Here is a 16,047-nt window from a genome sequence, read left to right on the forward strand (position 1 = left end):
GCAGACAGACAAAGCGTTCACTGATGGGGGGTGGGGGGAGGTCTCCGGACGGTGACAGCTCTAGACTTTGATTTTTAAACAACTTTTATTGCCGCCAGCAGCAACAGCACTGGAGGCGATTCCGATATGAAATACACAACGTCACCAGCAAACAAACAAACGCTATGAATCCACGCGCTGTGGCGCTAAATGCACCGCGCACAACACGAAAGAAAAGTCACGTGGTGGTGGTAGTCATCGCGCACGCCACGGTGACGAGCGAGCGCTTCAGAAGGTGAACGTGAGGGTGACAGCTCTTGAGAGAGAGAGAGAGAAAGAGACGCCGTCCGTCCGATCTCATCGTCGCCACCGCCACGTTCGCGGGCGCACATCTCACGCGGGACCTCGTCGTCCGTGAACGCGCTGCGGTCACTCGCCCGTATGAGCGAGGCACGTAACGCGCGCCTGTCGCTTCGCCCCAGTGTCACGCCGAGCGCGCTCGTAATAATAATGAGTGAATGGCGGAACAGAATTGCTCGCGAGCAAACGGCGGTTCCGAGCCGCGGCTGACGCGCGGCACTCCACTCTCGCGTGCACGCGGAGTGAGCTATCCGGTTTCTTCTGGGAGCACGAGAGTGTGCGTGCGAGTGTGTGTGTGAGTGTGTGTTTGTGAGCGAGTCGGGAGCGGTAGTGTAGCGGTTAGCGCGCTGCGCTACAAGCCCGGCCACCGGAGTTCGATTCCCGCTCGCGGCCAACACCCGGTGACGATTATCTCAACCGGTCCTGGGCCTCCCCTAGGTCGACTCAGCCTCAAATGAGCACCTGGTGCGGTGTGTAAACATCGCCACTCCACTATGGAGACACAGGCGGCCGGGCGTGGTGTTGACCACCCACCTTCTTGTGTGCCTTTCCGGCCTTCATAGGTGCTCGTTAACAGCACTTGCCTCAACAGTATGTTACAGGATATATGGGGGATCTTTGTCTTTGTTTGTGTGTTTGTGAGCGTGCGGAGGGCAATTGTAGCGGATAGCGCGCTGCGCTTGTGAACATCGCGACCCGAGTAGGCTTCCCGCTCACAGTTAACACCAGTGACCATGATCTGAACCGCTCCTGAGCCTCCTCTCGATCGACTCAGCCTTAAATTAGTACCTGGTGCCATTTTTGTGTGAACATCGCCACTGGGGGTGACAAAAGTGGCCAGGCGTGGTGCTGGCCACCCACCCTCTCCTATCCCAGTCGGCCTTCATAGGTGCTCGCTAAGCACTCGCCCCAACAGTCTGTTAAGGCTATGAGGTGGGGTGGGGGGGGGGGGTCTTTGTATCTGAGCGTGAAAATGTCCGTCACTTAGTGAGGTTGTTTCTGAGTGACTGTGCATTTGTGAATAGGTGTGAGCGTGAGTTCAAGTGTGCCACTTTGTAAATTGATTTTTCAAAAAGTGTGCACTTTCGTTATCCAGGGAAGCCTCACCAAGGCTCAAGACTCTCTGTCAGGAGGGTCCTGCCACGTGACATATTTAACCAATGGGTAAATTGATTCATCAGCTTCCGAGGTATGCAGTCCATAAGTCCAGACCAGATGTCTCACTTCTTGGTACCGCCTGGGACTGCGTAGCTTTATTGATTCTAATCCCTTCATGGTCCCAAATAACAGTGAATGACGTGACCAATAATTTGAAATGAGTGGGCTAATCAAGTAATTCACTCTTATTGGCCAAATCAATAAATGGATACCACTGAAGTTTTACCGTGGACGAAGGAGGAGATCGAGGTGAGTTTAGGATGAATCAGTCATGGGCAGTGGATTGACAAGTGGCTGCACATTCTCATGTAATGTCGTATGTATGCTGAACTTCTTTCGCGCCGCACGTAGCCAACCGTGCTTATCGGAGGTGCAAGTTCAACGTCTGCCACGTCTGTCGTTGCAATGTAAACATCACCAGGCCGATGCGCACATCCCCTACGTGAATGCAAAAATTAAAGACACACGTGGCAGTGGTGTCGTGCGAGTGGGGCCATACAACCCCGAACTCTGGACCACGTGGTACTACACCCATAGAGACAAACAGAGATACATGGAGACTCATAGAGCTACGTAGAGAATCATAGAGATACAAGAGATACATTAAAGACAAACCACAGTAGGGCGATTGTGGCCATACAACCCAAACTATGGTCCTTATAGTAAACCACCGTAATCTGCGCAAACCCTCAACGGAGGAGGAGGAGGAACAGCAACACTACACGAACTCCACTACACGAACTCCACAGCACGAACTCCTCTCTCCCGAAGCCCTCTGGTCGTGGCAAACAGCAGACCTCGACACTGCCATTCAGCTGCTGAATATGTTTGTCACCATCGTTCGCAAGACTCGAATCGCTGGCCACTAGTGCCGGATTAAGCTCGTGCGGGGCCTGTAGCGTATGTTATAAAGGGGCCCTAAATAAAAAAAAACGTAAATATTAAAACACATGTTTTCACTTGCATAGTCGAGTAATTGTAGTTTTTCATTTGCTACACAGCCAGGTAATACGTCAAATCGCTAACCTTAAACACCCAGTCGTTCATAAAAGTTGAAGGCGGTATAGTACTATAGTAATAGAGCAAGTGCAGAATCACTGAACCGGAATTGATAGCTTGAAAGCATTTAGCGTGGGGTCCTTGAAAGTGCGGGGTCTGTAGCTACTACATATGTAGCTACTACATGTGTAGCTACTACACGTGTATCTACTACTACACGTGCAGCTACTACACATGTAGCTACTACACATGTAGCTACTACATATGTAGCTACTTGTGTAGCTACTCGTGCTCCTAGGATAGTCCGGCACTGCTGGCCACGCCTGCTCCGGTGTCGAACCCTTAAAAATTGTCTCACAGCGTGCGGGCGCTGCTGTGGAATTGTCGTTCACGCATCACGCCGAATCCCCTCTCTCTCTCTCTCTTCCCACCGCTGATTCACCTCCCCCCCACCCGATCCTCTCCCCCAACTCCGCTCTTCTCACGTCAGCGATCGGGTTTCCTACAGTGCACCCTGGGCCGCATGCCTGTTTAATTGAGCGTTCGTTAATTGGCTGCCGCACAATGAATGGCACACGCGGTGGCGGCCGACGGCGATTCCATCGTGACCGAAGGGAACGATTTAGAGGTTGAATTCGCTTTGTTTTGCAAGCCTACGGTCGTGCTAAAAAATAAAATAAGATCGTGAATCACGTTCATTCATCCCTTGGTCAATCCCACCGCGAGATGAAGGCCTGTCGCCGCGCCACGTCGGTCGCGCGTGGAGGTTTACTCGACGTCCGGGAGAGGCGCGCGCGCATGACTCGCCACTGAAGTTCGGTCGCGTCTTCTTCGTTCGCACGGCTGCTGATGTAAGATTGCAGAGAAACAACGACAACCTCCACGTCCAGGTGGGTCAAGGGAGATGGGGAAGAACCGGCGCCAAGAGCAGCGGAGTGCGTCGCCGTGATGTCTCCTTCGTCTATTTGTGGAGTCGGACATTGCGTCGTTTCGTGTTGTTAGTTCAGTGGTGAGTGATACGTGGTGGGGAGTGGGGTGGGGGGAGATTTGGGGGGGGGTTTGGTTGGTGGTGAGGGGGGGGAGGGGGAGATTTGGGGGGGTTAGGTTGGTGGTGGTGGGGGGGGGGGGGAGATTTGGGGGGGTTAGGTTGGTGGTGAGGGGGGGGGAGATTTGGGGGGGTTAGGTTGGTGGTGAGGGGGGGAGATTTGGGGGGGTTAGCTTGGTGAGGGGGAGATTTGGGGGGGGATTCGGTTGGTGGGGGGGAGATTTGGGGGTGGTTTGGTTGGTGGAGGGGGGGAGATTGGGGGGGTTAGCTTGATGAGGGGGAGATTTGGGGGGGGGGGATTAGGTTGGTGGTGGTGGGGGGCGAGAGATTTGGGGGTGGTTTGGTTCGTGACAAGAGTCCCGATCACGGCTAACATCGGTGGCGAGTCATATCTCAACCGGTCCCAGGCTTCACTTCGTCACTTTCACCAACACACACTGACGAGCATAGTGAAGGAAGGTGGGGTGGGTGGGTGGGGAAACGTTGTATGTATGTTGAACCTTTTTGCACCGTACGTAACCAACCGTGCAAATCGGAGGTGCGGGGTAAGGACAACAAACTAAAAACTTTAAACCAGTTCTAAAGAAATTCGTTTTAAATCCAGATGATTTAAAAGCTCCAGTGGCTTCCTAATATCGGAAACGAGAGCGTTCCAGAACGCCGCAGAAGTTCATCTGGAAGCGCGCGATGCAGTGAACCTTCATTCAGCAGTGGATTGACAAAGGCACCGGTGCTTGTGCTTGAGAATTGAGAGGGACAAGATAGGGAGAGAGGGGATGGCCGGTTGGGCGAGCAGGCGAGCGGGTGGGTAGGTGGGTGGGTGAGAGTGAGCGGTTAGGGGGTCATCTTTGTGAGCCGTCGCTCCCGGGCATGACCTTTGCCGACCCGCGCGAGACTCGCACCTTTCGACTCGCAACACGAGCGCTAATGTCGAGGCATTCATCCTCAAGTGCTTACACGCGGCCCCGGGCGACAGACACAACGATGTGTAGCGACGGCGGCGGCGGAGAGCAGTTGTCGCCGTGCGGTTATGTTCAAGGCAAACACCTGCCGCTCCATCAGGCGGGCGATGACCTTTGCAGTTGAGAGTGGGGGTGTGCGCGCTGCGTCAAAGGCATCCCCGCGGCACGTGTCCGCACACGCTCGCTCCCAACCGCTCCGCCTCATCACCCCGTCTCTTCCTCGCTTTGCTGCCTCCACTGCCATGTATACAACAAAGACCTCCCACCGTATAGCCTTGAACAGGCTGTTGCGACAAGCGCTGGGAGCGAGAACTTATTCAGGCTGGCAGGGCACACGAGGGGGTTGGTGGCCAGCACCTCGCCCGGCTGATTTTGTATCCCCCCCCCCACCCCGAGTGGCGATGTTTATACATCGCACCAGGCACGCATTTGATGCGGAGTCGACGTAGGGGAGGGACAGAAAATGGTCACTGGTGTCGGTGGCCATGAGTGGGAGTCGAACTTGGGCTGCCAGGTTCGTAATGCAGTGCGCTCACCACTGTGCCAGCACTCCCCAAATGTATACTATCAACAAGCCAAGGACAAAGATCCCCGTGTAGCCTTAACATGCTTTTGAGGCAAGTGCTGCTAGCGAGCACCACTGAAGGCCCCCACGGCACACGAGGGGGTGGGTCGCCAGCACCACGCCTTTGCCTCCCTAAGTGGTCGCGAGCGGGAATCGAACTCGGGCGGCCGAGTGGCGGCAGCAATTTGCCAAGCGTAAGGATGATGGACGTGACATTTGGGGCATTTAGAAATGAGGATTGCTCCGAATGTGAGTGTCATTCTTGTGACCTCTCCCGCCGCCGGACAGCAATTGCGTAAATAACCTGCTGGCAAAGTTGTGTGTTCATGACGAGCCGCAGGAAGGAGGCACAACTCAGGCCACGTACCCCCTCCCTACGTGCCGCTCGCTCAAGGGGGTGCTGGGTTCCCGTCGTGTGCAGCGGAGTCCTCGTATCAAGCTGTCGATGCGTGAAGCGAAAACAATTTCGCCGTGAATGATACTGTCATAAGTTTGACGATGTACGCACACGCGCGCACGGTATGATGGCGGGACAAATATCTCGAGGGTATGCCGTCGCGTTACTGTATTATTCCATACACTGTATCTACTCGGCCGTGCAGCACAAGACAGTAGTTCGTCATCGACCTGCTCATAAACTGCGTTATATAACAGGCGCGTTTCGAGTTATAATGGGCGGCTTTCGCAATTTAAAGGGCGCATTCTGCATTATAATGCGGTACGTTCCGCGTTATAACGGGACGCGTTCCGTGTGATAACAGGGCGCGTTCCGCGTTATAATAACGGTGCGTTTTACGCAAAAAGCATTCCCTAATGGAAGAACCGCGTTATTGTGAAGACGCGTTGTGTGAATACCGCATGTAAAGCGAGGACTTGCGGTAAAGATAAAGAAGGGGGGGGGGGTGTGGCGGGGGAGTATTGTCTCCGAAAGACGGGAGGTTGGAATAATTTGACGCGGACGGTTGCACGTTTTTTTTCTCTCTCTCTCTCGCTCGCAGTCCAACTTCAGCGACGAGTGCAAGTTCCGCGAGATCCTGCTGCCCAACAACTACAACGCCTACGAGTCGTGGGAGCACGCCGGGATGTACATCGGCCTCAGCAAGGGAGGGCGCAGCAAGAGGGGCGGCCGGGTGTCCCTGGCTCTGACGGTCACGCACTTCCTGCCCAGACGCATCGGCGGGGAGAACGAGCACCCGGCGTAGGCGCGATGGCCCCCTTCAACGGAACGCGGACGAGGAACCCCGTCGCGTTTTGACTGTTCGAGGCAACGCTGAGGTGTGGGCTTTGGTGGGACACGCCGTCGCAAGCGGGGGTGGTGATGGTGGTGGTGGTGAGGATGATGATGGCCGATGGAAGAGACTGGTGATGGAATGGCAGCCAAAGGGAGAGGAGAAGAGAGAGGGGGGTGGGGGGAGAGCGCCCGAGAAGTCAACTAGCGCCGATGTTGCGATGGAGCTATGAGATCAAAGCCCACGTGTTAATCTGAGATCAGAGAGTTGGGATGCATGAGCGTTGACGCTGATTGTGGTGGCATCGCGGAACCAGCGCGGTGAACAACAACAAAGATCGCAATCACTGGCACGGCATGGGGAGGACTTCATGCAGCAGTAGATAGACCAAAGTTCATGATGGTGATTGGGAATTGATGATGATGCCACCAGCATTGGGAAGAGATGGTGGAGTATGCGTGTGTGTGTTTGCGTTTGGGTTCTCACAGCTTGATTGGACTATGAAGTTGTGGCCTAGGGGGGCCTCGATGGAGTGAGCAGACATCAGCCACAATCACCTCCGGCTCCAAACGATGAAGATTACAATCCTACGATGAAGATTACAATCCTACGATGAAGGTCCACTTCTCTGATGAAGAACATCGACCACCCGAACACAGCCATCGACTTTACAACTGTCGCCAAATCATCGCGTGGTTGCTCATGAATCGGTGATTCCATTTCGCTGCAATTTGTCCGCGATGATCTGGAGGAGAAGAATATGATGATGATGATGACGACGACGATGAGAGGATTGGAAGACTTCGAGAGATAGACAAAGAGACGTAAGGTGTCCGGAGACCTGACACCTTTTTTAGGTGGCGGGCTGAGGCGGTGGCGGCGATGGGTGGAGTTGACTTGCCTCGGTAACGTTGATGTGGCAAGATGCGAGGGCACTTATAATGGGACACGGCAGTTCTTAGATACGAGCCGACGTGATAGGGGAGGCGAGGCGAGTGAGGCTTGTGAAGGACAAGACGTCCGACCGCCATCTTACTCACACCCTTCCCACAAAACCCACTTGTCCCCAATGGTAACGGACTACGCATGTCCGGTGACTGCTACTGACCGATCATTTTGGGTTGTCCACGTGTCGTGTAAAATCAAAACAACATAATTGATGTTCTTTATTTTTTGCTTCTCCTGAGTGTAACCCGATCGGGATTTTAGTAGCGAGTTGCCGTGAGATGTGGATATTCCTTTCTGGGAATTCTAGCATCGAGCAGTGTAGCGTCACCTCGTGTCGGGGAACGGCCCTGGACGAGGATCATTGACGACGACGATGACGATGATCATGATGATTATCATGTCATAGAACTACTGCCCTTCTGAGGTCACTGCGGTTCCCTCTTTGTTCGCACGAGGGGGGCATTGTAATGCCTCACGTGCCCTGCTACTATAGACGCGTTCCTCGCCGCATGGCAATCACATAAAAAACTATTTCATTTTGGAAAATTATTTTACCCCCCCCCCCACCCACAAGTTTAACACGATGGGAAAAAATTACATTTTGCAGTCATCGGTGGTGACTGGACTGAGACCATCATCAATTGGCTATGCTTGAGAACCCATTTAATCACAACTTTGTTTTTGCAAACCAAACAAAAAACTATAAAGTAAATAAAAAAATAAATGTTGCCAGGTAAGGTCCGCTGAGCTGTATCGCTCTTTTTAGAAGCCACAAATGAAAGCTCAACGAAGTGGCTTATCACGTGGAAATGTATAGCAGCCAAATACTCTAAACGCATATTGATTCTAAATCTGGAGGGAAAAACTGGAGGACATGGAGAAAAATCCACGAGACCACGGGGAGAGGTAGTTAACATCGGGGCACCACCGTGGCGACTAGACTGGCCTCTTTCGGTCTCTCCAGCTGAGTTATCGAGTCTCTCTGCGAGTCTATGGGTGGGTCTCGATCTACCACTGATCGGTCTCTTTACATGAGTCGGTGAGTCTACGCTCGAGAACCTCGGTTGAATCATGGTCGGGCGGCTGAAACCTGGATCCGAACACAGGCTCTGAGCGGTTCCGGCTCAGTGACTCCGACACGGTTATTATAGCCGCTCATATTTGTTTAAAACATATAATGCAAGAGGATTTGGAAAATACGCTGGATTTTTAGCTGCCCGAACCCGACGTCTGTCGGGGTTTTGATATTTTTATGGGGCGATGATGTGGGGGGATAGGACATATAGACAAACACGCACGTATATATGTGCGACGCACACGCACGTACAAATACTACGTACAGGATAAGCACACACGGCACATTCACACACACTTGCATGTAAAACGCACAGACTTAGTGACACGTGCACACAAATGTACACATATACTCATGCAAAGACAAACATCCCCCCTATAGCCTATAACAGACTGTTGGGGCAAGTGCTGTTCACGATCACCTATGAAGGCCGGAACCGCATACGAAGGGGGTGGGTGGCCAGCATCACGCACGGCCACCTTTGTCTCCCAAACGGTGATGTTTACACATCGCACCAGGTACTAATTTGAGGCTGAGTCGACCTAGGGGAGGCCCAGGACCGGTTCAGATAATCGTCACTGGTGTTGGCCGTGAGCGGCAATCGAACTTGGGTAGCCGGGTTCGTAGCGCGGCGCGCTAACCGCTACACTAGCGCTCCCCACCACACGCACGCGCACACACACATTCATACATACGGAATACAGACGCAGATGCGCACAGACACACACTGACACGACCACACACACAGCTCCGGTCTGCACAGAAGCCCCGCTAAGCCCAGAGACGCATTCTTATCCAACACCACCCAAGCCTGGCGTGGTGGGGCACGCCCGTGAGACATCGCATTGGAGGCCGAGGGTTGGTCTATCACGCAGAGCTCCCTGCGAAATTCCCCAAAGCCGGCAGCGATATACTCAAGTTGCCCCACCGGGCGGTTTGCAGTGCAGCAAGTGGGTGGCATTCCTGAAGCCGTCTGTGTAGGACGTTGGAGGGTGATGCCCTCCTCGTGCGTGGTGGTGGTGGGGTTTCGCCCGGGACTCCCGGTTTTCCTCCCACACGAATTGATTTCAAAAAGTCGTCATTAAAAAAAACAATGACTTGGCCAAACATCCCAATGTAAAGCAGGACCCGCCTAGCAAAAGAAGTCTTGAGACTCTCGGTAAACACGTGAACATTTTTTATGATTTGTATTTATTCTACTCATCCTGATTGACTCTACATCCCACTGTTCAGGGTTCCATTGCAGCCCATCATCCCTTTGAGGCCGTTAAAACGATCACCACTTCGTGGGAAGTCAAGTGGTGGGTTTTATGATCAGTCTGGCCATCGCCATGAAAATATGGAATTTCCATCGCTTCCCCCCCCCCGCCACTCATCCTGTTACACTGGCTGTACCTAAGGGAAAACAGATCTAACAACAGAAGAATTGGTCGCACTCGATGCTGTATAAACTCAAGTGCCCATGTAAATTAAACGGTACCACGAAAGTTTATCGACCACGAGTGGTAGGTAGGTTCGGTAGCCTGAGTGGCAAGTTCAACATTTGGACTGCGTTCGTGTTAACCGACTTCGGGCACGTGGCTCCCGTCTGCGGGTCTCTATCGCCCCCCAGTGGAGGATTTATCACACTTTAATGGGCACGAAACGATTAATCGATTGATCAATTTATATATATGAACAAAAATGTTACGTTCATTCGCTCCTGACACATGCATATGTAATCATTACGTGTGAAAATAGATTGCGTGCGATCGATGCCTATTCCATGAAAAATGTCACGCTCACGTTCATTTAGGCTAAATGGGACAAATGTCAGAGACGGGCAATACAAACGAATGAGCCAACGCGAATGAGATGGGAACAAATTCAACAGAGGATTTTTTTTTTTTACAAACGAATCAAATTATGATTCGATTCAAGAACCGATGATTTGTCGCGTCTCGTTTGGTACTGTCTCCTTCGTATCGTTTGTCTCTCTGCCTCGCTCGCCACAGTCGCCATGTGTCCAGATTAAATCATCGATTCTCACGCCGCACAATCCGATCGATGCACGCTGTTGCAATCGCGAGCGCTCGATTAATCGAAACATGCCTGGCGACCAGTGAGCACCAGACCACTCATCGACCCACCAACCCTATTATACAAACCATCTCCTCTCCTTCCGCAACCACTTCTTTACAAATGATGAATGCACTTTTTAAATGCGGTTAAGTATGCAGTACAGTACTTACTATGAGTAGTGTGTGTGTACACAGTATATATACAGTATAGAATTATAAAAAAATGGCTATGTGTATATTTGGATCATTTTAATTATAAGTTATATACGGTTGCTATTTGTAAAAAAAAAAAACATTTGAAAAACACAACAAAATAATTTCGTTTGAAAGGTATTCTGTACAGCACTTATATTTCCAAATATTTATTAGTTATCCTAGCTTAGAACTCTATTGTTGATGTTGTCCTGTTTGTTTTCGGCGTTGTCGCAGTTGCTCACTGTTGGCTGTCGTTACCGTATTCTCTGGAAAAGTAAGACGCACCCACAAACCCCTGCCCCGGGTGGTAATAAAGTGCCACAAATCTGGTATCTACATCCACACACACACACAGCTAACGGATTATAAGACGCACCTATTAAGTTTTATTTTTTAATTAATAGGGGGTGAAAAAAGTGCGTCTTTTATTTCGGAGAATATGGTATTACTAAGACATTTTGTTTTAAAACGTTTACAGAGTGTTACATGTACAAAGTGGAAATCTGAAAGAAAAGAAACACTAGAGTTGTGTTTAATCACAATCGGCTTGCCGCTAAATAAACAAGTTTAGCGGAATTGCTTGCAAGACACACTGCGATCCATTTGTAGATACCCCACTAAAACAATTAATATTCTCCTCTTGCGTATGGCAGCAGCGAAATGTTGAGGAGCTCGATGCCAATGTCGAGGTCCGTCGGCCACGACGAGAGGGCTTCAGGAGAGAGAGAGAGGGAGGGAGTTCGTGTAGTTTTGCCGCTCCTTCTCATCCGCTGAAGGAGCGCAGACTGCAGTGGTTCACTTTGATGGTCCCTAGTTTGACTTGCTTGGCCACACTCGTACTGCCTTGGCCACGCCCGTCTCTTAAATTGACTGAAACATTCGGGGGACATCGTTGGAGGGCGCAGCATTTTTTTGCGTCAAAGCCTCTACATATTCCCCCCTCCACCAATCCTCAAGAAACACGTAATTCGATGTTTTTACTCTCTTTGGCCAGCATCGCGCGCAGTGATTGGCCTGCAACGTGAGTTGAACTTCTTTCGCACCGTACGTAGCCACAACAATAAAAACAATCAGCGCATTAGTCAATCACACTGCCTTTAAAGGGGGGGGGGGGGGGGGGAACCCCCATGCAGTAAGAGAAGGTTCGGGCAATCGCTCTCATTAGCGTATTATAAATACGAGTTTTTTTTTCTCTACAAATCAGTGGGGTATCTATAATCGATGGATCATCCTGTATAGTCCCAGGCACCTTTGCTTTTAAGATGTCTTAAAGACGCAGTCTTTGTTTCCCGCGTTGCGTACACTGATGTTCAGGGAACATTCTGCTCGGATTGACAAAGAGCTCCCTCGTCCTGTCGCTGCTCGAGATGCAGGGATTGGTTTGCGATGCAGGGTCTCGTTTCTCTGAGTAGGAGCGCCGTAGTGCAGCGTTGTGGGGCACGGACTCAATCGATTATCCTACGTTCCGCACGCACAGCAAGTATACCCACGTGCCGTATATACAAAGTCAAAAGTGGCTTAGTCCATAGGCCCATTGGCCATCCGTTCTTCCGTTATTATTATTATACAACCATAACAGCATTTGCTTACGGAGGCAAAGACCGGACCGACCGATCTCACCCTTTGCGGACTTAATCAGCAAGAGTCAGGTAAATGATTTACAAACAGTGCTGCTGGATTTCCAGGTATTATTTCGTAAACATTCGATGACGGGTTAAACCAAATCGCCGTCAGGTCGAACGGGGGGGGGGGGGGGGGATTGCGGTGAGGGATGAATCGTCGAACGTCCAGATAAAGACTTTCAAATGACGTTGGGTCGTGCCGGAGCGACGGCACGGCAGGGTCACTTTCGCACTCTGTTCAATCCCCTGCCGTGGCCGTGACGACAGCACCCCCCAGTTCCCTCCCCGGGCTTGGTGACACCACGTGTCGGTCAGCCAGGGGACAACTCAGCCTGTCGATGTGTAGCTACAAGAGAAGAGCTGTCTATATTATTGAGCTGTCTATATTATTGGTTCTTTCGGTAAAGTCACGTGGATAGAAAATAAAAATGCAATAGAATTAAAATTAAAAAATACATTAATATGTACAAAAATAAAAACCACGACCTTTCGATTGCAACACAAGCGGTCTCCGCCTGATGAAGACCGCTTGTGTTGCGATCGAAACGTCGTGGTTTATTTGCTTTTATTTTAAATTTGAATAAATTTTTCATTTTTATTGTATTTTCTGTCTACGTGACTTTACCGAAAGAACCAAGAATATGAATTTCTGCAGTCACGAAAGTTTTAAGTCAAGAAGAGCTGTTTATTTGTTTGTTTTTGGAGGGGGGGAGGGGGGGCGGAGGAGCGGGGGGTGTTGCGTCTGAGAATATATATAGCATCGGGGTGATGATGTGTACTTAATATTTCGTAACGTCTGCTTTCATAAATGTTAACAATTTAGTAATCGGTGCGTCACCCACACACACCCACACACGCACGCCGCTGCCGTTTCACGCGACGTTATTGAACTCGCGTAATACATCTCGAGATGTACCACGGATGATTGATGATGATGGAGGAGGAGGAGGGAAAAAAATAAAATGCGTGAGGTTGACGATCAAAGTGGCGGGCGAGCGGGCGGTGGAGGCGGCGTGGAGACCGGCCAAGGAGGCAGCCCCACACCACCGCTTGTGAATTCACGACCAGCAACAACAACAATAACAACAACAAGAACGACGACAACAACAAGATGAAACCAACACGCAGCGAGACTCGCGGGACTGTGTGCAGTGTCTCGTGTGCGTCAACCGCGTTGTGGGTGATCTCAGTCATCGTAATGTACCACGCATGCACGCACGCGCCTTCTCCCAGTGCGCCTGGGAGATGATGGGTTTTGGAAGCTACTCCAGCCGACTGTGAGAGGTGGCCAAACACCTTGGGACATGAGATGGGTGACGATGGGGGGGGGGGGTGCAGGGTAGAGGGAGACGAGAGCGCACCAGCCGATGAAACGTGATCCCTGCACCCCCTTAATCAGCTCGCCGACCAGCCCCGAGAGTACGAAGACCTTCCCCATGACCCTGACCAACGAGCTGGCCAGCCACGACTACGAGATCAATCCATACAACTACGCATGGCCGGAGGAGGCGGGGGGGGCAACGCACCGCCCAAATTGGACACCTTTATACATGTATTTTCAATAGTTTACAATTAAAATGAAAACTAGATTAATTATATGCACCCGCAATTCCTAAAATAGAAGTCAAACTCCACCTATGGGACGACATTTACCCATCATGGGACCTCCTTTGCCAGTACCAAAATATGATCATAGGTTTTTCCCCTTTTTTCTGGCAACAAAACAGGTGTTCATATGTTAGAACACCAAACTGAAACTTTTAACGAGGATGATTTTAACAAGGAATCGTGTCTGCATTAACCACAATGCCTGTGGTCAGAATGCAAACCAACTCGGCAACCTATCGTTCGCCCAGTCCTAACAGCTGGCCCTCTCCTTAACCAACTAGCCAACTGGGCAAGATTACTAGCCCATGTCCAACTAGATAACCAGGCACGAGTACAGCATCAGAATAATTCTTTATCCTGGAGAAATCGGTACAAGTCCTCGTCCGAAACATTAACCCAATAGCCAAACCAGGCACGGGCACGACCCCACACCAACTTCGCCACCCACCCAGCCACGGACACTCCCCTGCCTCTCTCGCGAGCCAGTCGACAGTGGGACTCCCCTGCCGGTCTGCAGCCACCGTCCGAACGACACCCGGTCACGTTGCCTTGCTTCATTTACACGGCAGGGGTTGGGTGTGCGCCCGGCGAATCGTTGCGTCAGGGCTGCTTTGCTATCCAGCCTGACGTGTGTCCGGGGGGGGGGGATCTGCGGTCGCGTGGTTTGACGTCTGTTTAGTGTGTCCGGTCTTCCGCTGCGTGTCTGCTGTGTATCTGTGGGCTGCTGTGTGTCTGTGCTCTGCTGTGTGTCTGTGCTCTGCTGTGTGTCTGTGTGCTCTGCTGTGTGTATGTCGGTACATCCCGCAGTCTTCGTCTGCATTGTTTGGTCAAATTGTGTCTGGCCCGCTGCGCGTCTGGATTGCTACGCCTCCGTTCTGCCCTTCCGTGCATCGTACTCTCGAGTATGCCGCGCGTCTTGGTGGCTGTGTCCGGTGCCCCGTGGACACCCCGTCTGTGTGCCCGCCTTCTCGGCGCCTCCCACGTGGCGGCTGGACGCGCTTCGAGTCGCGAACACAGAGAGCGGTGTCCGCGACGTCTTCCGTGCCCCCCTCCCCCCTCCCCGAAAATCCCTCTCCAGCTCCTCCACCCTCGAGCCCCCCCCCCCACACACACATTGGGATAGAGACCACGTGGCGCAATTCCACTTGGCGATGATGAATTCGCTTAAACACCACCACTACAATCAAATAACAAAAATATTATACATCGTATTTATCCTGAGCGACGCCATTGTGGCCAAAATGTCGAGTGTATTTTTGTATCAACGGAAAAAAACAATAAACGTTTCGTGTTGGGGTTGTCCAAAACTCCCATCGTCGCGATCCACCACGGGACATCTTTCCACGCTTGGCAGTCTTCATACGCTGCACGCACCAGATGATTTGTAAACACGGCTCCCACGTGGCGAAGGGAGACTCGGTTCAAATGAACGTTGAAATTCTGCGTGTTTCTGTATGTCTGTCGTGGTTAGCGCTCTGTGGTTAGCGCTGCGCTGCGCCACGGAACCGACAACCCGAGTTCGATTCCCGCCCACGGCCACCCGCACCAGTGACGAATATCTGAACCGGTGCTGGGCCTCCCCTAGGTCAACTCAGCCTCAAATGAGCAACGGGTGCGGTGTGTAAGCATCGTCACGAAGGAGAAAAAGGTGGCCGGGCGTGGTTCCGGCCACCCACCCACTCGTGTGCCTATATCGACCTTCATAGGCGCTCTGTCTCCGTGATGCTGTGCGTGTTTATCTCAGCGTCTCTCTCCATGCCTGTCTCTCTGTCTCCATGGCTGTCACAGAGTCGGCATTTTCGTTACCGTCGAGCATCGGTCACAAGTTCAGTTGATGAATGCTGAGACAGCCGCCGTCTGTAGAACGCAGAAGAACCCGAGCTATACGTTGTGGGTGTAATGCGCTCCCTGGCGGGGAATCTCTTGTAGTACAACATCTCTGATGCTGAAACATATCTCGTGTCACAAACTCCTCGACAAAGACCCGAGGCGGAAGGCCTCCCTGTCTTGCATCTTCCGCAAAAGCTTCCAGGCAGCAATCCTAAGCCGCATCGAGATGTTAGCTAACTCGCTCGGTATACAGGAGGTCGTGGATTCGATCCCAACCCTGGCGCCTCTATATTTCGAGGTTGCGTGTTCTCCCCGTGGTCGCGTGGATTTTTCTCCGGATCCTCCGGGTTTTCCCTCCACGTTTAGAAACATGCGTTCAGAGTATTCGGCTGCTATACATTTCCACGTGATG

General features: G+C 51.7%; 1 protein-coding gene across 1 annotated transcript in view; it reads left to right on the forward strand.

The window, feature by feature from the left end:
• The window catches only part of FGF6 (fibroblast growth factor 6), a 32,446-nt gene extending 17,334 nt beyond the window's left edge, over positions 1–15,112 (forward strand). Inside the window, exon 3 of the mRNA XM_032981184.2 lies at positions 6,067–15,112. Within this exon, the coding sequence (XP_032837075.1) occupies positions 6,067–6,270 (204 nt within the window). The 3' untranslated portion in view covers positions 6,271–15,112. The remainder of the gene's footprint in view (positions 1–6,066) is intronic.
• Positions 15,113–16,047: the final 935 nt, after the last annotated feature.

The sequence above is a fragment of the Petromyzon marinus genome, chromosome 3, assembly GCF_048934315.1.
Source record: "Petromyzon marinus isolate PM22_M1 ecotype Great Lakes invasive population chromosome 3, UKy_Petmar_22M1.pri1.0, whole genome shotgun sequence".
NCBI classification, from domain to species: domain Eukaryota; kingdom Metazoa; phylum Chordata; class Hyperoartia; order Petromyzontiformes; family Petromyzontidae; genus Petromyzon; species Petromyzon marinus.